The sequence below is a fragment of the Bombus bifarius genome, unplaced genomic scaffold (genome assembly GCF_011952205.1).
Source record: "Bombus bifarius isolate JDL3187 unplaced genomic scaffold, Bbif_JDL3187 scf7180000009275, whole genome shotgun sequence".
In the NCBI taxonomy this organism is placed as follows: Eukaryota; Metazoa; Arthropoda; class Insecta; order Hymenoptera; family Apidae; genus Bombus; species Bombus bifarius.
The window spans coordinates 745741-762970 of record NW_022885009.1 but is presented as its reverse complement, the minus strand read 5'-3'; the positions used below and the strand labels follow the sequence as shown (position 1 = coordinate 762970).

Below are 17230 nucleotides of genomic sequence, written 5' to 3'. Positions count from 1 at the left end.
CTTAAATATCATTTACAACTTAAAATATGTAATCAGAACATCGTATCTTTATCTTTTCTATTTTTCTCACAAATCTGCCATTTATGAATAAACGCAAAGAACTAACAGCTTAACTATTTATGAGATGTACAGCATAAAAAATGCTGGCGGAAGTTGGTGCAATTTCCTGAGATGGTTTTCTTGTTTCAAGATTCCAGGAAAAGTTCATTTCCGCGTAAAAATCAGATACGTCTCGAGCTGCAATCTGCTTCACAGTCGTACGCATTGCGAGTTGTGCTTTCCGAACTCCAGCCACGAGAAAAGTTTGCATGAATGACTATTTACGTCCAATATAACACGTACGAAAATATACACAGTAACGATAAAACTTTATTACACTCTTTTGAAGTGGATGCAGTGTGTTAAAGCAAGAAAAACAAATGTCACTTTTATCTGAAAATGTTACATTCTCTTTCCCTTCTGAAAACAAACTTCGCTACTATTGCAAACGTTCAAACAAAAAGAAACGAAGTTCAGCAAGCAAGTTGTAAAGTAAACCAAAGGCTGGGAAAAAATTTTCGTGGTGAACTTTCACATACCTGCACACATGTACATGGTACATTTATATGAAATGTAAAAACAAATATTCGTACAAGCCTGAACTCTTTCCACGATTTTAAAATTTAAGAAGAACGAAACGTTCGAAAACGTTAAATATAATATAACTAAATAAAATAAATATAAATAACATAACGAAAAATTATTACATATAATAATTCTTTTAACAATTATTATTTTATTTTATTTATTTCTTGTTGGAGAAACCAAGCCTATGCCTCTATGAGTTACTCTTTAAAAAGTGACTGCAACTAACCAAACAAAAATAAAAAAGGCAGAATATCGCTGTCCACCCACGTTTAAATAAAATGGTTGTCGTGTCTCTCTCCCACTCACACCACAATCCATGCATGAATCAACATTTACAATACATATAATTGAATTTTTGCAGCCACATACACACACATACTGCTCACAGTAATCCAGCGTTATACCTTAAATTAAATATATAAAAAAAAATACTTTACACTTCTGATTTCAGAGATTCAGTAAATTTCAGAGAAATTGGAAACGCAGCTTTTTTTGAGAGAATGAAATATAAAGTCGCAGCTGCTACGTATTTGCTTGAACATCCTGGCTCCTAACCCATAGCTTGTGCTCACGTTTAATTCTCTCGAAACAAGTTAATCTTTGATCATTCCTTAAAACAGAATGTCGAGAATTATGATAGACAGAATGTTAATCTAACCATAGTTCTCTGACGACGCGCTCTATAATATGTAGTGTTATGTAATACGAAAACTACCGTGCATCATATCTCATCTCAGACCGCAACAAATTTGCTGCTGTTAGATCATAATTTAATGGTAATTCCACCAGCGTAAAAGATTTCAGACTAGAACGCTTTAATTAAACATTACGATTGTTAACATTTTCAAAACAGACTAGTCTTGCCGAAAAATTATGACGCTGTAATTATTATTTCGACTAATTATAACTAATTATTTCAATCTATAATTTCCACTGAGTCGTTAATAACCTACTATAGCGATTGACGTAATTGTGAACAGTCGGCTAAAAAATATATTCCTCTCGCTGATGCTGAGATTGACGCATGGAAAAAATATTTTTATTGTACGCGTATAATATTCGTATTTGCGTATAGTATGAATCTACTGCTTATACTAACAGTGATATACGTATATCGATGTATTCGTCAACTTTCTCGTATAATTCGAGAATCATGTGCATCCTGTGCACTTTCTCCGAAATGGAAAGTACCGAGCCACTCTTCGCCACGGTGCAACAATTATTTTGCATTGAATTACGAGTTCAAGATACCGATCCATCGCTTACGCAAGTTTATTACGCTTCTGCATTTGTTTAGTCTTCATTATATCGACTGCTTACTGCACTGAATATTAATGTCGTCAGTAAACAAGAGATTTTAATGCAAACTCGGGTTTCTGAAATAATTTGAAAAATAGAGTCTCTGTGGAAAATGTCTACCTACGAAACGTTACGCAAACCGCCACATTTTGCATATTTGATACGCTTTTTCATATCGCGTAGATTTTGCACAATTTTGCAACTTCAAATTTCCCACAAATGCATAAAAATCCGTCTTGTCATAAGCAATAATTACGAGAAAAAAAAAACTGCCTACGTACTCGATACATTTTCACGTAAGAAAACAAGCAAACTTGTGGACAAAAGTTCGAAACGAATGAATTTGGACTTTAAACTGAAATATTTTTTCCGAAAGATAAGAGCACGTTTGAAACATCATTTCAAACGATACGAATATAACGACATAATGAACGAAAGAATAATCAAGCAGTCAAAGAAAATCGAATATCGATATGTATTTGAAATAATGTATTCAGAGCAGGAAATTCCATTTGTTTCTATCGAACATCGATATTTTTATCTTCCGTAGAGTTTAATGCTCGCTCGTTGATTCCAGTAAAATTAGATGAGAGCATAAAAGCAATCAAACAAAAGAGACGACTATGCGACGAGAATTTAACAAATGTTAAAATTTCGATTGAAAGAACACGGAAAGCACGAAACGTAAGAGCAACGCGAAGAAAACAAAGAGACGTTGAAACGTCTATGAAAGAACTAACAACGTGAATATTATACTACGAACTGGAGAAGTCACGGCGAAGAAGAAGACGTTGCAACACGGTCATTTGCTCGTGAATGTTCGCTAGACTTCGCTGTTTCCTCTTATCAAAATAAGTTTAAGAAAAGTCTTTGTCTAAGGTTCTCGACGTTTTCGCGATCGATAACACGACAACAGCTTAATATCCTCTTGAAAAGAAAATGTTTCGTTGTTATGCATCCTTATTTTCCTGCTTGTTATCGAAAGAATATTCTGTTACTAAGAAACAATATCGTTGTTATTGTGTATACCCAGCGATGTACTTTTTGATGCATCGATCGATGTAACTCGTTGCTTCTCCAAAAATATTCATTAAACTATCGATCTTAGGTAAATCATCGATTCAAAAGATGTTTTAACGTCGTATGCAGTGGCTCACGAAACTATTCGAACGTTCCTAGAAACATTTTATGTTCGTTTTATACAATTTGTACAACATATTATACATATTGTAGAATTCTGAAATTTCATTAGCTCCAGAACGAGATACGACTATCGAGATTACGTTGGTAAAATCTGAATGAACCTGAAAATGCATATAAAAATTGCGACATATTTATTGGAAGCATACACTTCGCAAAGATCACCAACGTGTTTCAACAGCCCATTATTCAGCTCCGCTCCCCAGCGGCTTAAATCCAAAAACTGTATCATACAACGAAAAACGTAAAGCACCGACACATAATACAGCATGGTTACGTCGTACCGCCGCATATCGGTAGCTTTGCCTAACATACCATTACAAAAATTCACCGTTTATTGTGAACAATGTACCTAAAACTGTATTCTTGGACTCAATAAACTTTAAATCTCAAAAAAAAAAAAAAAACAGCCCATTATTCTTTGTATTAATAAGCCACCATATGTAGAGAGACCATCTGACGATAATTGTTGCTAATGAATATATATTTAAGAACTGTATGAATGAACTTGAATACTATTCAAATTGTATACCAATAAACAATATCAATAAGTCTATATATATTTACAATAAATGTCTTGTAACTTCAGTATGCATTTTCTGTTCGCTTTCAAACGTTCCAATTATAATCAAGATAATCGCGTCTCGTTACAGTAATCACGAAATTTTTAAAAAGTTTCATACAACGCATCCGATATGTTGGTAAAATAGCTTCGCGAGGCGCCGTATATTCGACGGAATTGTAGGACATAATCTCACGCTGTTTCTTTAACTACAAGAGCAAACATCTATTAGGTTAAAAGCGTTCAACCGTTTCTTGCTGTTCGGCAAGCGAAACAATTCTAATCGATGCTCGATACGAACGAGTAGTTGTGGCATGTTGGCGCGCAGCTGCTTCGTTTGATACGAGGACATTTTCACGAAATCGTTAACAACGGTCAAGGATCTGTCGTTCGTCACTTTGTCCCGATATTAGCAGACAATTGGAAGCAGAGTACAATGCCGGCAAATATAGAATATCGATATTATGTAGGTAGTTGAGTGGGTGGAAACAATGAGGAAGATACAAACCAGTGAGCACAGCGCCGACGAGCATGAAGAGAAAGCCGAATGCCGGAAGAGCAATCTGGCAGTTCGCAGCTATTACAACCCCAGCTACCATGAGACCACCCTCGATCTTCTCCACCCTCAAGCGTGATATAGGGGTTGGACATTTTAATTTCGCCCCAAGTCCGCCACTCAGCGCACCCTCCTCAGCCGCCATGGTGCTGGGCCTGGAATAATAGATAAACAACAATGCTTTTAGTCAATTGCACCCGCATCACAGGACGATACTGATTCTCAATGAGTTGATAATAATGTTAACGAGCGACAATGGGAACGACGCGCTTTGTCTGCGACGACGATCCGAGTGTTGCCGGATAAAAGAAACACCGCGTTTGACGATCATTTGAAATTTAACAGGTTCTCTGACATTTCTACATTTATTTGTTTCGTCTGAAGGAAAATATACTCGGTGGTGATTAATTAATGATTCTTAGACAATTGGGTGTATTCTATGTTCAATTATCGCCATGAAATCGTATTAGCGTACAAATTGTATTCTATTATTATTTTATTATTTTTATTACTATCTTATTCTATAATATTATTATATTATTTTATTATTGTTACATATGGTCAGATTAAAACACTCAGAGTCATATGTCTTGGAAATATTCTGGAAATTGGAAAGTATCAGTAAAATGAAGTAAAAATTAAATGCAAATTTAATACCGTAGGTATTTATATCAGAATTGTAAAATATCCATTTCTTTGGCGAATTAAAATTTCTAGAAAAGCACGAAACATGTGAGAGGAGCTGCTTGATTATTGTTATTGATCGTTAAAAAACGCGCATGTTACAAATTCATTTCGATGTCCTGAGAAAATATGCGGAATTCTACAAAAAAAAAAAAATAGAAATATTACAAAGCTATTGAAAGCGCGATTTATAACAAAAAAAAAATTCGCGGAAAAAAAATTGGGCTCAGCCGGGATTTGAACCCGGGACCTCTCGCACCCAAAGCGAGAATCATACCCCTAGACCACTGAGCCGTTCTGTTTGTTCTTTGCTATACTTTCACCACAAGTTGAAGCTCGTACTAAAAAATTCTACTATTTTCCAAATTATTCTTTCCACGTGTTACCTACCTACGTCAAAACGATCCAATTATAACAAAAACATTTATACGTAAATATAAACGTACGTATAAAAGAAGAAAAACATCATCTCAACATAATTTTGATCGTTTCTTCCAACTTTACTTCTAAAAACATTACGAGGATGATTCTTATGTTTAGAGAGAATGTTGTATGCAAAAAATATATTTTTGCAAAAAAGTTGCGAAAAAGTACACGGGCTCAGCCGGGATTCGAACCCGGGACCTCTCGCACCCAAAGCGTGAATCATACCCCTAGACCACTGAGCCCCTTGGCGGAACAGATTTCGGGATACAAAATTCTGACTGAGAAGAATTTTACTTTATAAAATCTCTTTCCCTTGTTAATTCGTTGTCAAAATTAAACAATATCATATCCTAAATAATAAAGACGAGACATTTCAAAAACTGTACTTTGTTAGACTCTTTTACACTGCTATTATTCCAATAAGAATATCTTATGCTTATTACGTGCATATATTTCGTATATTCTACGAAATACGTACGTTTCGTACGCATGTAAGTTTCAAGCGAAGAGTTTGCTACTTTTAACGAATATAAGTAAGACGTACTTTCTATAAAATAGGAAATTACAGGGGAACGATTAATTGTTTGAAAGAAAATTTTCTTCTAGTAAGAAGACTTCTTTCCTTGAACATATACAAAATATTTTTAAGGCTTCTTAAAAGCATAAAGTTCTGGCTTAAAATTCAATTTGACGCTTCACTTATTTAGAAACGATGCATCACAATGGCATTGAAACATCAATTTCTTTATCTGTCATTAGATTAACTTATACGCCACAGTATACTACATATTTTATATTAGAAGAGTTAATCGTGGAAATATTTTTCTAATTTATCACACCTATTAGCTATAGAAGAAGAAGACTTCTTTCCTTGAACATATACAAAATATTTTTAAGGCTTCTTAAAAGCATAAAATTGTAGCTTAAAATTCAATTTGACGCTTCACTTATTTAGAAACGATGCATCACAATAGCATTGAAACATCAATTTCTTTATCTGTCATTAGATTAACTTATACGCCACAGTATACTACATATTCTATATTAGAAGAATTAATCGTGGAAATATTTTTCTAATTTATCACACCTATTAACTATAGAAGAAGAGGACTTCTTTCCTTGAACATATACAAAATATTTTTAAGGCTTCTTAAAAGCATAAAATTGTAGCTTAAAATTCAATTTGACGCTTCACTTATTTAGAAACGATGCATCACAATGGCATTAAAACATCAATTTCTTTATCTGTCATTAGATTAACTTATACGCCACAGTATACTACATATTATATATTAGAAGAGTTAATCGTGGAAATATTTTTCTAATTTATCACACCTATTAACTATAGAAGAAGAGGACTTCTTTCCTTGAACATATACAAAATATTTTTAAGGCTTCTTAAAAGCATAAAATTGAAGCTTAAAATTCAATTTGACGCTTCACTTATTTAGAAACGATGCATCACAATGGCATTGAAACATCAATTTCTTTATCTGTCATTAGATTAACTTATACGCCACAGTATACTGCATATTATATATTAGAAGAATTAATCGTGGAAATTTTTTTCTAATTTATCACACTCATTATCTATAGAAGTTAATTTCGATAAGACGTATCTATAATTAGAAATATTTCGCAGCAATTTTCTAAGTTTAGCAACTAATTAACACGATGTCCATCATCTGCTATCTATAATATCTTATTTCCAGGTACTTTGAGTAATGAACATTTCATATAGATGAAAGTGTACGGATCGATAATATTAGAATATCAACGATCATTAATTTCTCGATGCTCTAACAATTGACATTAAGTAGTTTGCATACTGCAGTTCTTATTATATTCGCTTACAATTAGAAGAATTGTATGCCACTAAAGAGCATCCTTCTTAATTTTCTTCTTCAAATTATTTATTATTACGTACTATTATTATTATTTGTAGTATTATTATTTAATATTATGTACAAATTAAAAGAACACAATGTCGATAACTAACGATAGCCATAAGAGGAAACAAATTCTGATTTTCGTAACTTTATCTCTCTTTCACCGTACGCATTCGTCTTACGCCCCGTTATAAGTTTATCGACTTTTGTAACTGTCAGACTGTTGAGAGAGTTGCGCGCTTGGTAGATGGAAAGAGGCGATCAATCAGGTAGAAAGATTTCCAGTTAATTATCGCAGAAATACGCGAAGAGCAGCGTGTGTTCGTGACATCGAGGTAACAATGACAAATCTTGTAAAGTAGTTGAACGTTCATTGGACAGGAGCGCAGTGTTTACGAGGTCGAATAATTGAATCGGCCTGGCATGCAGTGCAACGTCTGTTAATTCCATGGAGAAGCCAGAGCAGGCGATTAAAACGCATCTCCGTGAAGGAAAGATAATTGGCACAGATGCCCTTTGCAGGCCATCGGGTCGTTAAACGATGCGTTCTATTGTTCTTCCTAATTCGGACAGTCGATTCATCGCGAAACCGCGAATGTTTATTATGCATATTCAAAAGAAATTTAAAATTTCTTATAGCAAAACTGCACAGATTATACCTTGTACGTTGCATATGATAAAATTCCAAGAAAATTTACATACGGCGAATTTTTAAATTCGATATATTATTAATTAATTTTACACGGTTTACAGTGGAGTCTCGCTTATTCGAGTCCCGTGTAACCGAAGTTCCGTGTTACCCGAGGTGATTTGAATTTTACCATAATTTTATTCTTTTCCCGAATTTTAACGCGAGGAGTAGGACAGATAGTGGAGATATTGTGAAATCAGCTAATCAAACTTCCAACCGATTAAGCAATGTGTTAAACCTAAGTACGTGTACGATGTTCCATTATCAACATTTTGCTATGATTTTATTATACGATTTATAAACGTTAATTGACCTTTCATTATCCGAATTTGCGCATCACGTCGGATAATCGCGGCTTTCGTATTTTTATATTACTGTATTTATTATTATTATTATTGCATTTATTATTATTATTATTACTGTAACATTATATTACTATATTTTCATTGGGTTTTCGGAATAGACGTATTTTTGTCGCTCTGTCGAACATTTTAGTAAACTTTCATTTCAATAATCTCGAACATTCTAAAAGATGTTAATGATTATAACATTAATTACGTCATTGTTTTTATATAATAGCATATTTCGTAGATGGACATATCTGCTCTAAAGTTTCAAGGTACCTCTGATTTTTATTAATGTTTTGGTACTTGGTGCAGATTATAAATTATGAATTATATGAAACTGTTACTAAACTGTTAATATGTCACGCTCTACTTGCTTCCTTATCATATAAAATATGAATTATAGCTACAACATGATTCATCTATAATTTTTTCCAATTAAGAGCAAATATAATAATTGACCGAGGAAATATCATAACATGCGATACTATGTTTATAAAATATCCCAAGTATAGTGCTTGATATAATATTTAGTGGATGAAATGCCGGATAGATACCATTTAATCAGGTCTATAAAAATACCAATTTGCATAAACATTTGCAGTAGATTCGTCATCGTAGAGATCTACATCGTAGAGATCTAGTCCTAACCCATAAAATAATACACTTGAAAAGGCCTTCGGATTTTTAATTAATTCGTTTCAATTAACCGGTTCCAAGAATATTTTGATAAATTTCTTCGGACAGATGTGACGTAAGACTGTACCCAAAATGGAATTTCGTCGAGGCGAAACTATACTCAGTTGATGTTTAGTGATGAAACATGAAAACATTATGACTATGAGTTGGAAATCTATTTCGTAATTTACGATAGGAATATTTGCCGTCTAATTATAACGGAGATTTCTATTATCAAAATACATTTAACGTGAAATATCCTCGACACGTAGTAAATTCTGTAGTTCATGGATTAATTTAATCGGTGAACCACGGGTTAAGGTATTTCGTGTTTAAGGAATTTGAGCGTTGCACAACTTTGATATTCAAATGTAAATATTCAAATGAAGATATTCAAATGTAGTTTCGTCGTTCAGATGCACTATCAAACTCTCTGGTATAAATAGTCCAAGTTAAGCGACGTGACAAAGATTAATAGATTACGATACAATTTCCGTGTTTTGTTACCCAAAATCTAGGAAAACATTCTTTTGCACCTATACGTACAATATTATGTACTGTTAATAACACGGAAAATATGTTCTTTACTCCTCCCACATTTCCATAACATTGCATAACATAACACAGATATCCACCAGAGTATTAAATCTATTTCTAATTAACAATCTAATGTAATAAACTAATCCCAATTAATCCTAATAATGAGATTATTAAACGAATCTTATAAAAATTCACTGAATTATTAAAATTATTGCAAACTACCATATTCAACGAATATTACGTGCAAAAATATAAATTATAGAACTAAATTGTGAAATTCTTTAGCGCTTTATCCCCAAAAAAATGTCCATCTTTTTCATTCGTTCTAGGTAGAATTTCGTGGTAAAAGAGGTCAGACATAAAGGATAGCCCTGATCTGTAGAAGCATGGACGAACGTACCAAGTTTTACATACTAAAGCTTGCGGCAGTCGTGTTTTACAAGGAAGCCGAAGCTCGCCGTGAAAAACGGCGGGAGGAGCGCAAAGAATGGCGGGTGTCGCGGAAAAAATTCATCTTTCGCCAAGTTTTGCACAGCGTGCTCAAGCGAACCGGTTCTACGACGATCAACAATGTGGCATTCGCTACGAAGAGCTTGAAAAGAGCAGGGGCGTTGGTTTTGCGCGACGGAGTTAAGCTCTCGAGCTTTGAGCTCCCGTCGCCCAATTAACGTCGACCAACGTACCCGCTCTTCATTAAGCAAGCCGACCTCTTGCGTCGCATAATGAAAAGGGTACCTCGTTAAATCCATGTCGATGCACGAAAGAAAATAGAAAAAACGAGCGAACGGAAGAAAAGACCGGGGAGGAAAAAATGAAAATTCTCGTCGATACGCTTGTACACTTAAGGGTAAGTAAATACCATAGTTCTTTGCCGGACAACAATTGTGTGGCTTGCGTGGAAATATTTCTCCCGTTTGTATAATCCTACTCTTCCTTTCTCCATCTAGAAACCACGCGGGAATCCTCCATCGTTTTTTCCGTGTAGAAAAATCCACTTACAAAGGATTTCGTAATTTTATGCTAAAACGTGACACGGTGAAAAATATTCAGAATCTGAAATGTATGCTGGGAGATAGGAAAAAATAGCAGGGTTTGAAGATAGTGGCAAATAGTTTGTACGGTAGAAGTTAAAGTACTAAATAATTAGATAGTTAGTTTTTATTTATATATTATAGTACCAATTAATCACAGTAGTAACAACTACTGTACAAGCTAATCACGACACGAGCTGTTCGAATAATTGATCGATTTTATTTTCATACGAGAGAGAGAGAGAGAGAGAGATGTTTTAATTGTCTTACGAATATTCGTTTTATAGACAGTTTTGAACACGAATGTAATACGAATTCTGGTTTACCAAACATTGATTATACTAATTGCAAGGAATTATGCTTAAATTTTCCATTAATCGATATGTCGATAATCAATCGTTTCGTTGATCTGTTATTTAATAATCGATAAATAATACGATTTATTGTGTATGTATTTCTTCAGTTTACGATCTATAAAGAATTTCATGTTTACATTTGCACGAGAAATGCTAGTTAGGAGAAAAGAAATACAAATGGAAGTGAACATAAATGCATATGTCTGTCCTAAATAAACATAGCAAAATATTTATGTGGCAGTAGACAAGACAAATTCGTATGATTTTATGGATCGCTGCTCTTTACTTTACTGCACGCACATGTTAAGATCGAATATTAAAAATTGTGAAGAAGCGAAATTTGTCTCGTGAGTCCGCACCACCACACAACATGTTCTGACATTGTGGAAATACCATTACGCGTTGTGGACGTTTCCCTTTACATCCATAACGTGATGTGACATTGTGAAACTTTCAACGTATTTCTCTTCAGTTAACGCGCGATTGAGCTAAGGCTTGGTACTTTCTACGTGTTAATCTGCTAACATCGAGGTGAATCGAACAGACTCGAAAGTAGACGACAACGCATCGATAAAAGCTGCAAGCAATATGATCGATATATATATATATTTTTTTTAATTTTATTGATATTTTATTGATACTAGGTTGTACGAAAATTGTCATTCTTTTACAGACACGTCTTTTCCTAACCTAACCTAATCTGTCGAACGTTTTTGATCTTTATTTTGATAGAACAAAATGGATCGTACGTAATTCGATAAAATAATATAAAACGGAAAATATTGTGCATCCATTATTTCCTTATAAAACGAAAGAAACTTTTCGGACGACCTAATATAATATAATGTAGATCTAATTAAATGCAATAGAAAAGCTCATTTATCATTACAGCAGCTGTTACAATAATATTTAGAATCACATTGCTTGCAGGTTCTTTGCAAAGTTTGCAAATTTTGCAGTTTTTATCGATGCATATGTATATACCTTTACAATTTTGTTTTATGAACAAACCATATTGTATATTATTTTGATCACTGACAAATATAAATATATATATATATTTAATATTATTTATATAAATATAAATATATGTATTCGTCAGTGGTCAAAATAATATACAATATGGTTTGTTCATAAAACAAAATTGTAAAAGTACAAAAATATTATTCAAGTTTTTAGCGAATAAATTATCAAAATTCTACGATGAATATCGACAACGGACCAGTAATTACGTTCTTATCTAACGTTAATATCTTATGCAAAATAACTTTTACCGATGTCATTTTCGAAATGCACACACGCAAAGCATATTTCCCGAGAGATTTATCTGAATTTTATCGGAATTTAAAAAATTAGAACCATTAAGCAAATTCAATTTTCGCAAAACTTCGGAGTAAAATTAACGAGCGAAATATGTATTTTAAAAGAATACATTTAGAAGGAATTTCTGCGATCCTGCCAATTATTACATCGCTTGTGAAAATTTATTGTAAATGCCATTGATCATCCATTCAGATTCTCTTCTTTTTACTGATATTTCATTAAAACTTGCCTTTTGTTTTACACACATGAAATAACAAATACTTTATATACTACGGTATAAAAAACATACCCATTTTCTGGACCATTTTGTATATAATGTTTATTAACAAAATATATATTTTAAAAGAATACATTTAGAAGGAATTTCTGCGATCCTGCCAATTATTACATCGCTTGTGAAAATTTATTGTAAATGCCATTTATCATCCATTCAGATTCTCTTCTTTTTACTGATATTTCATTAAAATTTGCCTATTGTTTTATACAGATGAAATAACAAATACTCTATATAATACTTTATATACTTCGGTATAAAAAACATACACATTTTCTGGACCATTTTATATACAATGTTTATTAAATTACATAATTATGCATTCAGTTATTCCAAATTAACAAGATATCAAAAATATACTAATTAAATATTCTTTACAAGAAGGTGGTTTCTTCAAATAATATTTCAATAATAATAACAGTGTGAAAACTGTACTCTTTGTTTAAAATTGATTACTTATTTTCGAACATATGCTTCTTAAATTTATTGTTATTATTAATTACTTGTTCCTTCATTACTTGTACATTTTACAACTATTCTTTGGTAAAAATATAATTATACACAGAATACAATTGGATAGAAATTATTGTATATGAAATATACAAAGCAACAAATATGAACTAGAGCAGACTACAGATTCGAAAGATTTCAATTCTTATGAAATTCTCAGAAGAAAGAGGAAAAACGGAACGAATAAATTTTAATAGATTAATTAAATCAAACGAATCGCATTGTTTCCCACGTTATTAAGCAAAGCATAAAACAGGTATCCATTGTTAATGTTTCCCTTACCAGTATTTATGTTTCATGATCCAGAAAGATTAACAACAGATGTTGAAACATTCGAAAGTGCACGGAAATAAATCACTTTCACGTAAAAATACCAAACTAATCTCTACAAATGTACACGTTTCTTCCCAAGGCAGCGCGTTAATCGCCATTCTTATAGCAAACTCAGATGGATATGCGATCTTGAGAAAACCTCATTAATCAAATTGTGCTATAAGCATTTCATAAAAACTTGTGCTCAATACACAATATACGTACGTGTTATAATATCTGTGTTTTTATCTTCTTCGATAACAAGGAGATCCTCGAACCAAAACTCACGAAACGTTCGCGAGCTACGAAAACTACCGACTACAATACAAAATTAATTGATTGGCTTAAAAGATATTTTAACTAAAGGCGAGGAAAAATATATGTAACAAGATATTCTTATACGTTCGTTTCTTTCGTCTTTCATACGACAAATTATCGATATCTTTTTCTAGAGAAAAGGAGAATGCATCGGCTGGTTTATGGAAAAATTTGCAGCTACATTTAAAAATATAGAACTATCCTTAAAACCTTCGAAAACTATTTTTGCTATTTCCCAAGTGCACACGCATGATATGTCACGCACTGTTCCAAACCATTTACATTTTTCCTAATGAAATTAAGGATCTTGGTGTAAAAGCTGAGCAACAGCAGGTTTTAAAAATGATGCGAAAAATTGAATAAGATTGAATTAAATACGACTCGTTTAAGCAATTAATATTTTGGCCTTAGAAAGGCATTAGTACGGCAAATGATACAAGAAATGATACTCTTACATTTTTGAAAAATACGCCCATCTCCTCCGCTGTTTTAAAATGTCGGGTATTTGAAATGTAATATTTTTTCACATCTTTATTTTTGCCCCACTTTCTTTCGTGCTCCACAAACAGTTCCTTAGATAAACCACTGGTCGTCTCTCGTTGGCACATGTTTACTTCCCGATGACCGATACGATTACTGTTCGTCCGAAAACATTTCGAATCGACAGGAAGAAAGACACGCAATTAACAGAACAGTTTACCAAACATTCGAAGCACGTTGGCTGACAGATTAACATTAGCGCCACCATTGCGATATTTTAGAACAAAAGCTGATCAAGTCCTGGACATGGTCGGTTCTTCTTTCCAAAGATCATATTGGGTAAGTCGAAAAATCGTTATGAACGTATTAAACTTGTCTGATTTTTGCATAGATCGCTCGACAATGTATAAAACTACACAAAGCTTGAACAAGTACGATTTTCTTAAAAAGTGGACTTGCCCGACCCTTCTACTTCAATTCTTCTCTAACTTGTAATACTTCAGAGCTGTGATACTCTGACGCACTTTAAATCTACGAGTCATAACACAGTCAATGATAAATCATATTACTGTCGCAAATAATAAATTTATATAAAGAAAATACGTAGATACTAATATATCGTTTATATTCGATCGATTGATATATTGTTCTATCGATATGATATGATACCGATATATTTCTATACTTGAAATTACATTTCTCACTCGTTAGAAGTATCTTGCATCATCGTTCAATTACGTCAGCTCTCAAAGATTAGCAATCGATCTAAATATTTTATTCGCGCGGGATAACAGAGGAGAATTTGAAACGTAGAAACATTCACATAACCACGAACGATCGTGAGAATTTCGGATACGTTACGTAATACTGCGATACAGCTGAGAGATCATCAATGGAGGCACACGATTTTCTCCGCGTTAGCGACGCTTTCGTTTCCAAAGGAATCTCGCACGAGTGAAAGAAAGGTAGAAACAAAAGTTTGAATCGTCGCGCGTACCAATGAACGAGGATCTGCGTTAGATAAATTGCGATCGGCGTGACCTCATTCTAAAGATCTCGATGAGATAACCCGTGTATCCTCGACTCTTGGCTTGCTCTTTGCCCCATTTACTGGGTGTGTAGGTCATCAGGGACGAAGAGGAACGACGAAGATAACAATTGATGCAACAAGAACGAGTACCACTTATTCTCGGTGTCGCCGCTATAAATAAGATTCGACAGTGATGACTTAATTTGTCGAAATTATGGTCGTGCTTAGCCGAATCGCCGCTGTTTCTACGCGAAATATTATAAATACACGAAGCGGATGAAGGGATATAAAACACTTTAGATACGCTACAGAAACGTACTTAACGAATGGATCTTCGTAAACCAGATTATCTGATACTTCAGTGAAAAGGCAAGTATCCATTGAATGCTGAGTTTAAATGCGTTAGGAATAATTTTGTAAGGTCAAGGTTCACCATAAGGCAAATTATTGAATGCTAAAGTAGCGACGAATGCTTCTCGACAACCACTTTTCAAGAAGTTTGCATATTTATACCACTGACATATATAAAATGTAATAGAATTTTTGTTGTATATAAAATGTAAAATTATAAAAAATAATTGTTAGTCATTGTTAGTTGTAACTGACATCTGTTCGGGGTCTTATATAATTGTTTTTAACACGTTGGTCGCCGCGTCACCCATATCTATGTGACGGGTGTACTTCCGTGGGGGTCCCGTCACCCAAGTATGGATGACGCTCTTCTTGTTCCAATTAATTAAATATAGGATATTATATATAGGATATACAACACAAAAATATTAAAAATATATTATACCATACTTTTTATTAATTTATATTCTAGATAAAGTATTACATTATGCTGTAATTGTCGCATGGTAATTGTCAAAACATTCGAAACACACTAGGGGTGATTTTGGGAACTTCGAACAATAGTTGTAGACTTCGTTCACTGATCATTTTGAGGATAAAAAAATCACTGATGTACGTCTCACAAGTATGCTTATCTGCGTATCGGTACTTTTGCCTAAAACATCACTACAAAAATTCGCCGTTTATTGTGAATACCAAAATGTATTTAAAAATTGTATCTTGGGTTTAACAAACATCTTTAAAAAAAAAAAAAAAACAAGTATGCTTATCGACTAAATGAAAGATCTGAGATCCCTCGGAATAGTCTACCTGGAAAACTTATCGCTTTCTCCATTTCAGAACTAAATAATCTTTTCTTTACAATGAATCGAAGGCGATAAACAATGAATTCCCGCTGGTCGCTCTATTTACGTCCTACGTACCGACGGTCGAATTGGACCCCGCAGGAAACTTAACCGAATCACGCTGGACGACCAATGTGTTAATAATATGACTGACGATAATAATGTTTTGTGAACTTCTATTGGCTCGGTAAACGTTCTGCGACCTGTGAGACAGCGCCCGGCTATCACGCAGCGGAGTCGTGAAGCTTGTGACATGACGCACGCCGAAAAGAGAAAGACATTGCTTGGAAGAGAAGGTCGTGTCTTGTAGCTATATCGTGGCAGCGATTATAAACAAAACACGATCGAAGCGAAGAAGGTCGCTCGTGCGAATATCCGCAAATTGTCTACTGTTTGTATTTTTGGTTGCTTTTGGCTCGACCCTCTAACGCTCATGTCGCGAGTGATTCATACTTTAGAATCTTTCTTTAAAGTCAAACATCTAAACCTTACTCGTGAAACGCTCTTTAAAATAATGAAAATGCATCAAAATCCATCCAGTTTCACACGAAGCTGGAGAAACTTAAAAGAAGGTTCTGAAGATTAATTCGAACAGACGCCAGAATAATGTATAAATAGATATATATGTAGATAGATTAAATAAAGAAAGCGAATTTTAAATGAACTTGAATATTCACGCGCGAGTTACTCTATAGTTATGTTTAAATTACGTCAAGCAAACTAGTTATACTATTTAAAGTCGAACTGAGATAGAAATAATATTAAACTTTTGATCACAATGTAACACAATTGTTTGACTACGTAGATAAAGTATAACTAAGATTAAAAGAAAAAGAGGTAGTTATATAATTAAAGAAGAATATAACAATCGATTCTACTAGGCTGTCCCAAAAGTTTCTTTCGT

At 33.6% G+C, this 17230-nt stretch overlaps 1 protein-coding gene, 2 non-coding genes and 1 pseudogene across 7 annotated transcripts in view; all 4 read right to left on the bottom strand.

Annotated features, from left to right (window-relative positions):
- The window catches only part of LOC117214943, a 215204-nt gene that overhangs the window by 135567 nt on the left and 62407 nt on the right, over positions 1-17230 (bottom strand). For all 5 annotated transcript variants that reach the window (XM_033461322.1, XM_033461325.1, XM_033461321.1 and 2 more), the window contains exon 2: positions 4197-4399. In XM_033461322.1, the coding sequence (XP_033317213.1) occupies positions 4197-4399 (203 nt within the window). The remainder of the gene's footprint in view (positions 1-4196; positions 4400-17230) is intronic.
- Positions 5151-5222, bottom strand: Trnap-ugg. Its single transcript has one exon. It is a non-coding gene; the product is annotated as a tRNA-Pro (tRNA).
- Positions 5525-5596, bottom strand: Trnap-ugg. The gene has a single exon. It is a non-coding gene; the product is annotated as a tRNA-Pro (tRNA).
- LOC117214947 lies at positions 13467-14436 on the bottom strand (annotated as a pseudogene).